This window comes from Copadichromis virginalis, linkage group LG5 (assembly GCF_057382275.1).
Source record: "Copadichromis virginalis isolate Kocher_CV1m ecotype Utaka linkage group LG5, C_Virginalis_male_GT1.1, whole genome shotgun sequence".
Taxonomy (NCBI): Eukaryota; Metazoa; Chordata; class Actinopteri; order Cichliformes; family Cichlidae; genus Copadichromis; species Copadichromis virginalis.
The window spans coordinates 26,234,200-26,250,122 of record NC_140622.1 but is presented as its reverse complement, the minus strand read 5'-3'; the positions used below and the strand labels follow the sequence as shown (position 1 = coordinate 26,250,122).

Here is a 15,923-nt window from a genome sequence, read left to right as displayed (position 1 = left end):
CATGTGCAGAGGAAGGATAATGGATCTACTGGACAAAGGCAGTGGAACATGGAACTTCCAGACAGGAGGTAAAAGAGAAAGACCACAGAGAAAGTTTTGGGGTGCAGTGGGAGGAGATCATCATCATCTTCTTCTTCTTGTTATTATTGTATTTAATAACCGCTGGGTGGCAGCAATTCTCCCTGCATAGGTATAGTATAACAAAAACGAAGAAGACGAGTCTGCGCTGCAGCAGCTGTAGAAGAAGAGCACACGCCTCCATTTTTCGGCACTTCGTTCAAGCCATCGACGGTCTGAGCGACAAATTCTCGCAGTATCAACTCTCAGCTCGAGGAGCAACCGAGGTGGGTTCCATACACTGAATATACACGTAATAATACTGTAAAAAAATAAGCCTTGGTGAAGGTGCTGCGCAGTTGGAAGCTTGGAAAACGAAAACGTCCTTTAATCGTTAGCCAAGTTACGTTAGCTTCGATAGCGTCACTCATCACTTACGGTAGACTGACTTTTGTTACAACGGTCTTACAAGTTAAAACACTGTCGCTGATGAAATGATTCGATCGTGTCGTTGAAATCCTTCGCAGTTCAATTAGTAGGACATCATTGTTTGTCTATGTTGTGGCGTAGTTTTGTGAGGCCTACCTATGGCTATAATTAGCGAGCCGTTCTTTTGTGGGCAACCATTAGCACTCACGCCACACTGCATGTTTATCCCGTGCAGCCATCTTTTGAAAATCATCTTTGTTTCGGCCTAATAGCGCTCTTCCTGACATATAAATGGACACTTTCACGTGACTGTGCATTCAAAGATTTCTGATCAGTCCTATTGGTTTTTTTTTCTGTCAAAGCCCAGTAGTTATCATCTTTATTATTAAATGACCGATGTACCATAGGTAGCTTAGATGGTGTGGATAATAACGCAAATTGGGTTTTTTTTACTCTGCAGATAGGATACTGACTTATAAGAATGTGGGATGGACCAGGGCAAGGACCACGGGGAGGACCACCCTTTCGGTAAACGAGCATCATTTAGTCATAAGCGCATACTGACTTTAAGATGTGCTATTGTGTATTTATTTCTGCCCAATTTCACATGTTTTTATCTGTAATGCTATTTGCAAGCAGTAGGAAATGTATTTGCATATTTGAAAGATTATTATATAATTATTGTAGGGTCTTTGCCTTACAACTTATAGCGCATTTAAGCGACTGCTGATGTGATTTGGCACTATCATTAATTTGAAAAAGTTATGCAATACATTTTGCTACCTACCTTGAACCATCGAATGTTTGTATTGATCTGGATAAACATATCCGCTCACTGTCAAATCTGGCTTAAGATTATCCATATTGCTATAGAGTAGTGAAGAATGAGGTCCACTCAGCACTACACAATGGGGGACATGTCAGAACCTTTATTAGCAAAAGTCTGTAAAGGCATTTCTCATGTAGACAAAGAACCACAAACAAATACATGTAGATAAGCACACAGACCTCTACTAAATATTCTCACTCAAATGTTTTTCCAAACCTATAAAAACCTGCATGCTAAATCTCCCCACACACAACAGCTGCTGTGTCATTTGGTGCTGGGACTAACTGGTCCTTCTCAGAAACGATACAGTTCCCACTCCTAGCCCAACACCAGTTGGTGTAAAACTATACAGCTGGTGGTATAAAAATGTAATCAGTCCTATTTTGAAAATGGAAAAGAATAAACATCTTAAGATGATATGAAGGTTATATGTGGTCAGTGATAACTGTTAAGCAAGTGAGGTTAAGACAGACATTCATTTTCTGAAATGTAAAAGTTGCTTTAACAAAGTAAATCCTCAGATTTTGTATATTTAAGTTTACAAAATCTACATAATACATATTCTTTCAAAGAATACCTATTCTTAATTAACATGCCACAACTTAAGGACTTTAAATTACCTATGCATGTGATACATTGTATTTTCATGTTGTCAACATAAAGCATAAAACTGTATTAATGTACAGATTATTGTCATGATGTACTATCCAAATAGCTTGATAAATTCTGATGCTTTTGCACTATTGTTTCATGAAACCCATGCTAATAAAGCCTCAGTGAATTCAATTAAACTGAATCATTGGATGTCACTTAGTTCTACCATGCTTGCACCTGTTTTTTGTTTTAAATAATATTTTAATAAATATTAATATATTCCAGTGGTGATCACCGTGGAGAAATGTTTGGGGGCAGAGATCGTCCCATGCCTGACTATAGAGGTAGAGATGGGATGAATATAGGTCATATGGGCCCAAGACCCCTTGATCTGCCGCCTATGGAAATGAGGAGGATGGATGGGCCACCCATGAGGGGGCGTGATATGGACCAACATGATATGCGAGGAAGGGAGCCAAACAGAGAGTTCTTCAGACCTGGAGAAAAGCCTGATTTCAGTCTTCGGCGGCACTATGAAAATTCCATTAGAGACAAACTTATGAATTCTTCAGGTCTCCCTGGGCCCGGCAGGAACTCCGTAGATATGGGAGGCAGGGGTATGCCGCCTCAAGAAACAAACAGGTTTATGGATATGAGGGAGAGGGAACCATTCCATTACGATATGCCACGGTTTAGCAATCCCAATGTTGATGGAAGAAGAGGGTTCCCCATGGATCAAATGGAGCGAAAGGATGGATTTATAGACATGCATGACAGACCACCAATGGGAGAGGCAGGTCGCTATGATATGGACATGGCTGCACGTGACAGGAGAATGATGGACACTGACAGGAGAGGAGGGCCGCCTTTCAATGCAAGGGGTGGCTTTGATTCTGATATGGATTTCAGAAATCGTCCCGGACCTTCAGCTGAATTTAGAGGTAGAGATCGATCTCCTTTAAGATTCGGAAATAATGATGTCCCTCCACAAAACAGAGGAAGACCAGACATACCTCCAGATGTCGGTCCTCCTAGGTCAGACTTTATGGGTGCAGTAGACACTATCAGAAAGAGAGAATATTCTGAGCAGAGTAACAGTCCCCTTATGGATTATCGGAGTGGTGAAGAGATGACACTTGCAGAAGAATGGAAGAACCGTCGAAAGGATAGCAACTCTTTCTTCAACAAAGGTATGGGTGGTGTACCTGAACCCAGCTTACCTGTAGGTTTTGGCCGAGATGTGAATATTAGGGATCCACCAGGCTTTAATGAGCGGGATAGACCATCTGTTGACTTTCCACGGAAGGATCTTGGCTTTCCTCGTGGTGATCGCTTTCCTCCCATGGGTCTACCACCAATTGGAAGCAAAGGCCCACAAGATCTTCCGCTTCCACAAATAAGTCCCCTTACTGGCCCTCAAGGAAGAGAAAATGAGGGTAAACATTGGCTTGGAGAAAGAGACCCAAAGCATATTCACAATAAATCAAATTGTGATGAAAGACCGCCTTTGGAGAAGAATCATCCTTTACACGAAATTCAGGAGCCAACTGATCGCTTTAAAGAGATGAAGGATATCCCACCAAATCAAGGACCTGGAAGGGGTAAGCTAGGGCCCGAACAGGACTTCCCAAGCAGCAGCACTATACAGGCAAGAGATCAGGACTATAGGGACATTGATTACAGAACAGGCTCTGGAGGGGTTTTTGACTACAAACATGAAGAACTTCAAGCTCCAGAGAAACTCCTTAAAGAGTCTAAACCAATCTCACCTTCAAAGTTTAGCGATTCTGGTTCCAAGGTATGTGTAATTTGTTTTTCCTCACTAGTATTTGTTTAACAATATATTGTATTAATAATATTTGAATATTTTAATGGCTGCTGCCTGAAAGGATCAAGATTACAGGAGTGCATCAATGGAAGACAACGTTTCCAATACTATATCTGTAACTGGTATTCCTAAGACTGCCACAATGGAGCAGGTAATTGAAATAGAAATGCAACCTTGTCTTTTACATTATCTATTTTTAAACCATACTGTGTTTTTAATTGGCATAGACAGACATGACATAGCTTACTCATTTTGAAATGTTTTGCAGATTCTTGGTGCTTTTGCAGCTCGTGATGGTGTGCCAATGCAGGGGATGAAAATCAAGAAGGTTGTGCCAGGTAAGAATGAAATTTCTTTGTGGAACTGTTTGGGACAGTTTCTCGCTAGTCTGTCCTGACGATTCGCTTTTACGACATTCGAACCTCCGCATTCTTTATTTCTTTACATTCTTGGTTGCTTTTCTTGTTGGTTGTCTCTGGTAACTTGCTCAGTGAAAAGAAGCAGGGGGGTGGGGTGTTTCTGCAATCCTTTTTCATGTTTGAGGACCTGGGGTCTTTGCCAGCGCTTAAAAAGACTTAGCAAGATTAAATATTAGCAGCTTTTGGAGAGTGATATTTGGTGACCCGTCAGAAAAAAGACGTGTGGCATGTGACTTGCTGAATGTGTCCTTCGGGGACGCTATCCAAGTACTCTGATCAGGGGGGAAAAGATGTCTGCCAATCTGAAATGGAAAGCCCGCTGCTGGCGCTTTGTTCATCTTCCTGATTTAAACATCTGCTTTAGTGTGAAAGTTTTCCTCAGTGGGTCGCTGTACACGCAGTGCCTTCATGATGCTGAGCTTTTTTGTGAAGATCATGTCAAATGTATCAAAACACCTCACAGAAATGGGTGCCTTTTTTTCGTTTTTGATTAGATATGAACACAAATTGTAAATTTTTCTGTCTCCATGGTGCTCTCTACTCAAACACTCACTTGCCAGTGGTTTGTCAAGGCTTGGCTTATCAAAGCCTTTCATGACGAGTCTGAAATGTCGTCAGTCATCTGAAGACTGATTAAGAAAAAAAAAAGGCATAAACTAAAAGTTTTCCTGAAAAGGTATGGGTGTCGGTAAAGGTGTGAAAATTCGCTCGCTTTGTCTCGATGTATTCACAAATGCATTCTTGTAATGTTTCACTGGGTGACTATCATTACTGGCATTGACTAACAAAAACCCATCTGTATTTCAAATGCTGTCCCCAGGTTACAGCTACGATACGGCCTATGTGGAGTTTTTAAACCTCGAGGATGCAGTCCACTTCATGGAGTCCAACAAGGTGGCCCATCCTCGTCACTCTACGAAGGCCATCTCTTCCATCAGGATTACTAGGGGTTGAGGGGGCATTTATTAAATGGGGAGGAAGAGAACCATGGAAGGGATTGCTTTAATTCTTAGTGAAGTCATCTTGGCTGAGGAGATGATGTCAGATGTCGACAGTTTAAAAGATCTTTTTTTTCTTATTTTATATATATATATATATATATATATATATATATACACATATATATTTTAATAGGTGGTCCTAATCTCTTTTATTAACATATCAGTGCTTATCCACACAGCCATAATAATGCCACAGATAACCTATTAAGTCGATCTAGAAAAAATACGACTTTAAAACAGTATGTACAGACAGTAACTGGTTTTCCTTTTATTGATTACTAGTCCTAACTTTTCAGATTTCAGCCATGATGTGCCAAACGAGTAACACTACGTATTTAACCAGAAACTATAAATATAGTTCTTGCATGGTTTAACGTTTGATGAAAAGCTAGTCTCATTATCTACAATGAATCAATGATTTTTAACATTTATTCTTTTTAAACTCGAACGTTTACTCTATTTGGTTATGAAGACCAAAGGAAATTTTTTGCTGCTTGCGACAAATGGGTGCCTTTATGTCTTGTGGTGGCATTTTGTTTTCAAGTAAGCAGCTGCAAGTTTTAACATTTTACACAGCAATTTTCACGGGATTTCCCATAAAATGGGGGGGAAAAGGAGGCTGATTGGTGCTCGTTTTCTGTACCGGCACCCTTTGAAAGATTCCAAGTTTGAGGAATAGAGTTTGAAGGCATATCAGAAGGTGATAGTCGGTTCATCTTGAGGCTTGGGGTTGAAAAACAGTATTGTAGCTGAAATGTAACTGATTGATTGAAGTAGCTGAAAGATGTCACTTTTCACCAGTTGACCGTATTTGTTTTGTAGGAGTTGTGTGTGGTGGCTGTAAGCTGTGTTGCTGACTGTCTTCATTCAAATTATTATTTTGGGGTCTTGATTGAAACCTTTTCCAGTTGTAATTTTAGGACAGGTAAAGCATTATAGTGAATACCCACTTATCTATAATGTCTGTAACTACTTTGCATTCGAGAGCTTTTAGCTGTGCTTGCAGCTTGGCGCTGTAGTTTGTTGCTTCACGACTTTGGTGCAAACTGAAATAAGTGGACGATATCTTGACTATATTATTTCAGCTGTTGTTGAATCGCCAAGAAAGTTATTTTGGCGTTTCCTCGTAATGAAGCTGTTTGATTTGTGATCGAGCCGCTGACTGTTCCTTTAGGGTCATTCATTATGTTGACATTTCTGTTTTTGCTGCTATGCCACAACATTTATTGGATGGATTCTCTGACTGCACAAATTTTCATGGAATGCCTGAAAGTGGGGAATACAGATTCACAAAGCTTCAAGACACAGTTGCAAACAGTCTTGTCTTCAGGTTTCTGCAGTATGTCTTATATTTTTGGTTCAATTTCATTTATCTTCAACGTTTTCTCAGAATGCAAGTCTTGCAAATTCTTGCTGGCCTCTTGAACTCATCAGTTATTTATTTGTTTTTGTGGTTTTCGATATCGGCCTTTGGATTGCTTGGAGCAACTTTGATCTTGACTTATCTTGGCCAGTTGGATTTTTGCTGAAATGTGTAGCTGTTTTGGCTCAAGTTGACTGTTTTGCTTTTCACCTTTATTACACCAATAACTTATTTATTTTTGTACATGTTCAGCAGCTTGTGATCGGCTCGTTCAAAAAAACATACGCCAATGGAATCAGTTGTCAGGTTTTAATGACAAATATTTGAATATCCACCTTGAAACTCCTGGGAGAGGAAAAGGATGGCTCTAGTTTTTGGGGGGTAAAATAATGGCTCTGGAATGAAGACACACTGGCCACATTCAGATGCATTTTTGACTTCCACAGTGTTATGGATGATAAATGGTTCAAAATTTGTAAAAACATTTATACGTACTGTAGGTTTTGCTTGGATACATCTCATGCAGATACAGCCTGGTGTTGGAAATGGGTTATTTACAGTGGCAATGTTTGGTTTGTACAACTCATCTGCTCAGAATTTGGTTCTCATCTAGAACTTTAGAGTGACCTTTATTCTTCCGTGGATGGCTGTCTTGTAGACCAAGAGTGAAATTTCTAATGTCTGGACCAGCTCTCTATATCTAAGTCTGCGTTATATCTGATTCTGCAAATGTGAGACTAGTGCAGTTTTGGTGACTTCGCAAGGAGCAGTGGGCGCCATGTGTCCAGCCTCCTACCCGCTCTGACTATGCAACTCTCTGGAGTGTTTTTAGTATTGACAATGCATCAAATGTGGACATATCTACTGCGTGCTCCATGTGAGAAAGGGACAACTGTAGATAATCTGATTCTAATGACACTTCTCAGACTTCATGTGCTGACTGTTTAATAAGGCTGGTGGATTGAGAGGGGAAAAAAATTGGCATGATCTGTTATTTTTGACAAAAAAGAAAAGAAAGAAAAACATTGCCTATTTTAGCTCTTCAGTTCGGGGTTCCCTGTCCTTTTCTTGTTTAATAGTGAGTTGCATAGCTTTGGGTTTTGGTTGGGCAAAAAATACATTTCAGCATGTTACTTTGGCTCAAGAAATGTGAGATTATAATGGCCCACATGATAATTTTATCTATTGATAGAGTAGTAATGAATATAATCCATAGACAGCGCTTATTTGTGGTCCCCTTTCAACTAGCTGTTTTTTCGGGGACTAATGACCCATGTGTAGCATGGGTCATGGACATGGGCTTTGCACTTTTTCATTAGTGATGGCCCATTTTGTCCTCATAGAAGAGAGGAGGGCTAAACCTGCCACAGTGCATGTTGGGTGTCACTGGTATTTTAGATATGAGTAACTGGGAAGTTTAGTGTTGACTGGTATTTTCTGTTCTTCTTTCAGGGGTCTATAAAGGTTGGCACTAGAACTACTTCAATTAAGTATATCCAGCCAGAAGAGTGTGAAAGACGTGTTCATGTGAGTGAATAAAGAATCTTTAGTTCTTCAGTTCAAAAAACAGTTTCTTCTGAATTATCAGAACACATTGATTATTGGGCTTACATTAATAGAAAACAGCAACAATAGTAACTTGTACTAGCTTATAGGAGCAAGATGACTTTGTAAATAAAATAAAGCTAATATCTAAGTAAAAGATGACGTGAAAAAATGCTTTTTAAAATTTATGGCTCGCATTTTCTCTTGCTACAGGAATCAGATCACAAAGTACCTCAAATCCAGGAGCCCCAATTGCCCATATCAGATGAACCTTTGGAAGAGCTGAAGATGAACCTGAATGGGTCCAGACCAAAGGATCCGATTGAGACCTTTTCTCATAGTCAGTGGCAGCGTAGCTCTGACCTCACTCCAGAGGCCTGGCAGCAGCAGGTGGACCAGCGGCTTCAACAGCATGATACGGAGCAACAGGCAGAGTCTTGGAACAACCGCAACCTTCCTCATCACCCCTCACAACAGTCTGACTCCGTATTTAAAGACAGCAAGAGTATGCGAACTTCAGTTTGTTGTCCTTTGTATCTTGATATGGATGAATATGTTTATTCAGTTATGTGCTAATACAGTTAAAGTAAAAAATTGTTGTCACTGTTACAGCCATGATAATAAAAAATGTGAAGTCCACAACAACAGTTGAGACTATCCTGAAAGCCTTGGATCCCTTTGCTTATTTGGATGAGAGAAATGTTCGTCTAGTGAAAGGCAAACCACCTGGATCAAAGTGCTTCTGCTTTGTTGACATGGACTCCCATGAGGTACTGCCAGATATCGCTACTTTTCCATTCTTGTTGAGTTTGTAATGGGGTTATTTGTTCAGTATCCGAAACATACCATTGTTTCTTCTTTTGTAGCAAGTGACACGTCTGGTTGAACTCCTCACTAAACCCAGGCCCCTTTATATCGATGGAGTCAGAGTATATGCTGAGGTTGCAAAACCCCTGAAGAACCAAAAGTAAGTAACTGTGTTGCAAAGATTTTCAAATCAGACATGTTCACTATAAAATCTTTACCTTTTTTTTTTTTTTTTTCTTTTTTTTTCTTTTTGGTTTTCCTTCAGTGTCAAAAAAGATGTTGAGAAATCAAACACTTCTATCCTTGGGTTTCCACCTGACAGCAGCATAATCGGGGTAAGTTGTGGTAATTATAAAAAAAATTATAGAAACTTGCATCTTTGAATGTTAAACTCATGAAGGGTTTTCTTTTTGGTTTTTTGTTTTTATTGGGAGCTCCAAGCAGTGACCCCTTCCTCAGTTCAGTAGGCAAAGTGAATTTAAGTGCATAATTTCATTAAGATCATAACAGCTTAAAAGGGTTTATAATATTAGTTCTGTACAAATACTACTAAACTCCAGAGCTTTGATTTCTAATGATGTTAATGACTAAGGAGAACACAGAACTCCAAACAAACACCTGGTCGCCCAGGTTGAGGTGATGTAGTTTGTCTGTTAGACTGCATTACTCGTCACTGAGCTACCATGCTGTGCTGTAAAGGGCAGCTACTGTTAAAAAGCGAAGAAGCAAGGTGGGAAAAATAAAGGGCTAACAGGAGGGTGAAAGTTATATGAAGGTAAAGTAGTTGGATAATGACAGTGGGGGAGGATGTGAGGATGAGAAGGGAGGTGAAGAAAAGTGGAATGAGAGAAGGGAATGATTGAAAGTGAATAATAATAATAATAATAATAATAATAATAATAATAATGGATTGCATTTATATAGCGTCTTTTGGGTTCCCTCAAAGCGCTTTACAATTCCACTATTCATTCACTCTCACATTCATACACTGGTGGAGGCAAGGTACAGTTGTAGCCACAGCTGCCCTGGGGCAGACTTACTGAATAAGATGGATAAAGAGGCTAGAAGGAAGGAGGAGCTACGGATACAAACCAGGACTAAAGACTGTTGTTTGTTTGGGCATGTCTGTAGTGAGAACATCCAAAAGCAGCGTGGGGGGCGTGCATTATGAATGAACTTGTTTGAACATCTCTGCATGATGTCTGGGTGAAGACACATGACCAAAGGCTGTGTGCTCATCAGCTTTACAGTAAATTATAAAGTCATATATTTAAAAAAGCTCCCTATTATATTTGTATATCTTGTGGTATTTAAAAAAATAAATAAAGTAAAATGAAAAGCATCACTAATTGACAAGTGCTGCCATGCATCATGATTTGTCAGCAATGAGTTACATTGACTATTGATGTTTAGGTGTTATGCAAAAGTATGTGAACAGGTATTGACTGCTGTTCTGCATCTTTATCGAGGTGGTAGTAGTTCTGGGGTTTCAAAAACAAATATCTAAGTAATAAGAGTCAGCATTATTAAATGTGCAGTGCTCTCTAATTACTGAAGCTGAAGTGAATGATGCAAACTCAGATGATCTATTTTCTTTCTGTGTTTTAGCAGCAGCAGTTTCCACAACCTCCACAGTTCTTGCAGCCACCTACTGGTGCTCTTACTGGAATGCAAGGTGACTCTTTCTCAGATACAGTCTAGTGTGTCTCTCCTGTTGGTTATAATTCTTTTTTTTTTTTTTTGTAATTTAAAAACTATTGTTTCTCCTCAGGTGTTGCGATGTCTAATGCTGCGCCGCCATTAGACCCCAGCGGTACCCTGGTAGGTTGCATACCAAAAGAGCAAAGTTGCAAATATGCTGTCTGAAATGTGACCATATAACTGTCTTTATTTTTCAACCCCTCAAAGGGAATCGGCTATCTTGCACCTCCAACTGTGGATCCATCATACCAGTTGGCTGGAACTCATGTGACCACAGAGTCTTCTGGGATGGCAGCTACCACAGACGGATCACAGGCCTACATTTATGGTTAGACGGTTTAAATGGGTCTTTTTTTAGGATCATCTACCATCCAATTAGGGCTGGGCGATATGGCCTAAAATCCATATCAAGGTATAATTTGAAGCATGTATGGTAAATGTATATATCGCGATATATTCTTTTCTTCTGTATAACGTATTTTACACACTATAAGGCACACTTAAAATCCTTTAATTTTCTCAAAAATCAACAGTGTACCTTATGTATGAATTCTGGTTGTGCTTACTGACTTCGAACCGATTTTATGTAGTACACGGCCCAGGTCCCAAAGTCAAACAAACACTGCGGCAACACTGAGAGTTAAAACTGTCTAAATTCTTTCATATTTAATAAAATGATCAGCGTTGCTGCTTTACCAGGTGTAACAATTAAGTTTAAGATCCATGCATCCATGAAAACAGAATTTATTAAATTCATCGGAGTTCGAAGTTAGCAGGAAGTTAGCTCGCTAGTTTCCACTTAAACATGATATACCATGTTCTGACTGAGAGATTTTTGAAAAAATTAAAACGTACAGCTCTGCTATCACTTCCAACATAAATGAAGAGAGAAAACTAAACAGCAGTGACGTTTGTAGGGTTACTGAAGTTGGACTAGCGGGTATATAATGATGTACTACATGATTGCTAGCAAAACAGCTACGTTAGCATAACATTAGCATAGTGAAGCTGAAGGATGAACGCTAACCTTTTTCCACTGGATAAAAGTTAACGTGAGGGTTTCTGGTGGTTAGGGACACATGCAATCGCATGGAAGGATGCTATAAACGGACCAAACTTCAGTCAGGAGAACAACTGAGATAATCCATCCACAATACGAGGTTGGTGATTAATATACTGCAATAACATGGGAATAGAGCAGCTGCGAGAGAATTCAGCATTAATGAATCAATGGTTTGGAAGTGGGGGAAGCGCCATTTTTGGCTTTTCCCATATTCCAAAAGTGCTTCGTCTCGTAGTTATTACTGTTGCCCGGCATAATTTGCAGATGATACTGCTGTGCCCTAGAGCGGGAGAGTGGTATAGTCAAAAGCTCTACCGTTGGCCAAATTTATATCGTTTCTACCGTATACAGTTTATACCGCCCACCCCTACATCCAATGTATTTATGTTTATTCATTTGCTATGCTTACTCCAGGAGCTGAAATTCCAGACACGTCTAGCTACTTGTATGATGCCACGTCAGGCTTCTATTACGATCCGGAGACAACGCTATACTACGATCCGAACTCCAGGGTGAGCCTCCACACTGCCTAAAAAAGTGCAAAGTGAGATTAATCAGTGAGATTAGTCAGTGAGATTAATGATTGCTGTGAAGAATGTGAATACGAGTTTGTATGTTGTAGATTTCACTGCATAATTAAAACATCTACCCAGTACCTCCAACTTCTTTTTGAGAAGATGGATTGTTTATGTGATTAAAAATTATGACCCAATCATTAAGTAATAAGAAGATGCTTTGATTTAATTTAGCAGATTTTTAAGCAACCCCAAAGGGAATTTGAATAGAGGTTTTAATTTTTTGTGTGTGTGTGTGTGTGTGTGTGTGTGTAGTATTTCTATAATGCTCAAGCCCAGGAGTACTTGTACTGGGATGCTGTGTCAAAGACCTATGTCCCAGTCCCAGGAAGTAACTCTGCAGATAACCAACCTGTTACCATGACGGCTGAAGACCAGGCCATTCTTTCAAACCCAGCAGCAGATGCTCCTCTAGAAATGAAGAAGCCGTCAGTGTCACTTCAGGCTTCAACGGTTCCAGCTCCAGTTTCAGCTGCCAGCTCAGCTCAGGAGCCCGGCTCAGTTTCTGGTGCTGCTCCGGACAAAGAAGGTGACGACTCTGCTAAAAAGGACAAAGAGAAGGATAAGGAGGAGAAGCCAAGAAGCCTAGCTGCTGTCAAGGTATCAGTTATGTAGCAAATCTGCTGTGCATAATGTTAAATAAATGTGTGCAGGGGGCAAATACATGAGAAATGTTTTTTTTCCTATTTGCAGATAATGAAAGATATGGAGCGCTGGGCGAAGATCCAGAATCGTCAAAAGGAAACTGTGCGTGCTCCATCTCCTCTGCTGAAGACCGGAACAGACGACGATAAGAGGCAGTCTAAATCGGCCGATGCTGGTTTCGCTGTATTTGAAAGGAAGGTTAGGGACCCCCAAACATCATAATTGAGTCGACTCGATTTCACATGCAGGAGTAACAGCTATTGCTTTCTTTTGTTTTGTAATCATTTTTCCTTCTATTCTGTCATCTGCAGATTGCAGGTGGAGATGATCTTTTTAAGAAGCCCCTTGCTCCTGCTAAGAAAGACGAGAAGTCAAAAGTAAGATTTCCTCCTGGGTCATATTTTTGGTGTTTTGGTTATTCTCAGTTTAATCTTCATCTGCTTCCGTTTTCAGCGTCCAATGGGATCCCTGGGTATGCTGGCATCAGACTATGGAGCCGGAAGCGATGAAGAGGTGGAGGAAGAAAAGGAGGATGAGACGGTTAAAACCGCTCAGAGCGGCCAGTCAAAAGAAAAGGACGACAAACTGACTGACTGGAAGAAGATGGCGTGTCTGTTGTGTAGAAGGCAGTTCCCCAACAAGGATGCTCTTATCCGTCACCAACAGCTTTCTGATCTGCACAAAGTACTACCCTCTGACTTGTCTATCATCAGTTATTGGCACTGATACTACAAATTTAGCTTCTAAAACTTGCATTGTTATTTCCACAGCAAAATATGGAGATCCACCTTAAAATTAAGAGGTCAAAGAAGGAATTGGAGGCACTGGAGAACCAGGAAAGACAAGTAAGTGGACATGCGTGGAGTGGGAACGTTTGCAGAGGAGGGTATTGCGTGGATAATTCAGTAGTCTAAGTAAAAGTGATTGCATCCTCTACAGCTGAGTGCCAAAGAAGCACCCAAATCACCAGAACAGAAAAGAAGAAAACACCATCACTCACAACCACAGCATCAAAACACCTGGGCTGGGAGCTCCAGGTAAGAGGCATTAACAAAATGTGTTTATTGTGACTAAAATGGGAAACAAAGTAAATATTACGAGAATTGTAAAAATAAATAAATTTAAAGCATGCTTCTGGTCATATTTGCCTAACAGTGTTTCCTGTGTTTAGGGAAATGAATAAAGTCAGCGAGAGGCCTGGTTTAGGGGCGGAACCTGTCGCGGTAAGTGCGGGGTTTCATTTGATTGATTTTAGCATTATGAAAGGTTTTTGTTATCTGGACATCTTATTGAGTTTTTTTTTCTTTTCTAGCCAAGGAAGAAGAAGGAGCCTGTCGTTTGGGACCATGCCACCTACAAACAAGCAGTACGCAAGGCCATGTTTGCACGGTTCAAGGAACTTGAGTGATCTCATCTGAACACATCTTCTGTTTGATATGTGAAATGTTAAAAACATGCCATGGCATGAGAGATCTGTACAAATGCCTTTGGACATTATTACTGTGTAGTAAATGTGTATTATTACACATTTTTGTACACTGAACACTGACAGATAATGAGATCTTAAAAATACATTGCAAGGCTGCAATTGAGCTTAAAACCCCACACAAAAAACTTTATGAATTTTGTATATGAAGTGTTAATACAGTTTATTTGAATACTTTTTGCCCTTTTCCCCCCACTTTTTTTTTTTGTTTGTTGTTTTTGTGGTCTGTATGTATATTTGTGAATGTGTCTAGATTGTCTTTTTCTCTCCCTGCCCTTTTAAAGAAATGTCACTATGGCGACGGTTTTGTCTTTAAAATGAACGATTTTTTTTACACTCTAATTTGAATGGTTAAAATTATTATATATGTGCATATTTTAAGTAAAAAACAAAAGAAAGAAATTGACCTCGTGTTTCTGTGTCTGTTGAGGTTCATGTCCGCTGCACACACATCTCCTGACCACTAGGTGGCAGTGTGATGCCGTGTTATATGTTGGTGTGAGATAATTGAATCAAGTAAGAATGCGTTTGATGTCTTCACCAACTTGAAGACAGCCGAAGGTCTCAAGTGGATGTGTATATTTCTAATTATGGATGCTGGTGAAGACCAGCTTTGACAAATTGTTTTATTCATTACAGTAAGTCTTGATTGTAGTTTTAATGTTTGCAATTTGCAGAACCCAGAACATCACCATCTCTCCTTTTATTGAGTTTAACTAAGACCTACAGTGGTGGTTCAGTGCCTGTAGAGGATTGCATGATGTGCTGGCATACCAGCTACTCTGAGAACAGGGAGCGTGAGGAGCTGTAATCAGTGTGACAAACAACAGATACAGCAGGAGGGAGCCAACATCCTATCACGTGTGCAAGAGCAGTCATGCCTTTTACTTTATGCTTAGTTTAGGGCCATAACTTGCCTAACTGGAAGAATTAATCGTTTGTTTTTGCACCCGTATCTTAACAACCAGCAGGTAAAGTAGATACAATTAAACTTACAAATCCACATAGTTAAGTGTAAACCTGATTTTGTTACTTGGAAACAAAAACATCAGGTGTTTTTGGGGGGGGGTTTTTTGGTTTATTTTACACTCATTTTTGCCTGGCAATTAAAATAATAATAATAATACTACAGAAACACTTTTTTAAAAATACAGTTTTCATCGCCACTCTGCAGAAACATCTGTACAAATGTGGAGTCAAAGCCTCCGTTGCCCTTTTGTGTTCCGAAAACAAAGCAGTAGGTCTTTATTTGTACTCCTAATTTGCTTTCTTTAATGTGTGCAGCTTGACAACTTTTCTGTTTTGCTTAATCTACCAAATGTAGACTAACAGTAATATAATGTGACAGCTATCAGGATTTCCCACATACCAAGTTATTACGAAGGGGGAAATTGTATGAAATGTTTACTGCATATTATGTAATACGTTTGCTCAAATGTCACATTTTATGCAGCAAAACAATCTTTATGCTCCACGATATACAAAATAACCTAAAATGAAATTATATTTTAGCAAAATACAATGTAAAGATGAAGAACGTACACTACCATAACAAAAGCATGTACTGTGCAGCCCTTTGCT

General features: G+C 39.7%; 1 protein-coding gene across 2 annotated transcripts; it reads left to right on the top strand.

Moving 5' to 3' along the window:
- The first annotated feature begins 230 nt into the window (after window positions 1–230).
- Window positions 231–14,748, top strand: rbm6 (RNA binding motif protein 6). Of its 2 annotated transcripts, none has more exons than XM_085457053.1 (23): window positions 231–344; window positions 947–1,014; window positions 2,195–3,707; window positions 3,799–3,888; window positions 4,006–4,075; window positions 4,977–5,050; window positions 7,973–8,047; window positions 8,279–8,570; window positions 8,678–8,835; window positions 8,932–9,032; window positions 9,138–9,207; window positions 10,484–10,547; window positions 10,644–10,693; window positions 10,781–10,901; window positions 12,051–12,148; window positions 12,467–12,811; window positions 12,905–13,054; window positions 13,168–13,233; window positions 13,310–13,540; window positions 13,627–13,701; window positions 13,796–13,893; window positions 14,028–14,079; window positions 14,169–14,748. In XM_085457053.1, exons 2-23 carry the CDS (start codon window positions 968–970, stop codon window positions 14,262–14,264), a joined length of 3,936 nt encoding a protein of 1,311 aa, XP_085313179.1. In that variant the 5' UTR covers window positions 231–344; window positions 947–967; the 3' UTR covers window positions 14,265–14,748. The 2 variants fall into 2 exon arrangements, with proteins under 2 accessions (XP_085313179.1, XP_085313178.1); XM_085457052.1 differs by having other exon boundaries at window positions 232–344; window positions 10,481–10,547.
- Window positions 14,749–15,923: the final 1,175 nt, after the last annotated feature.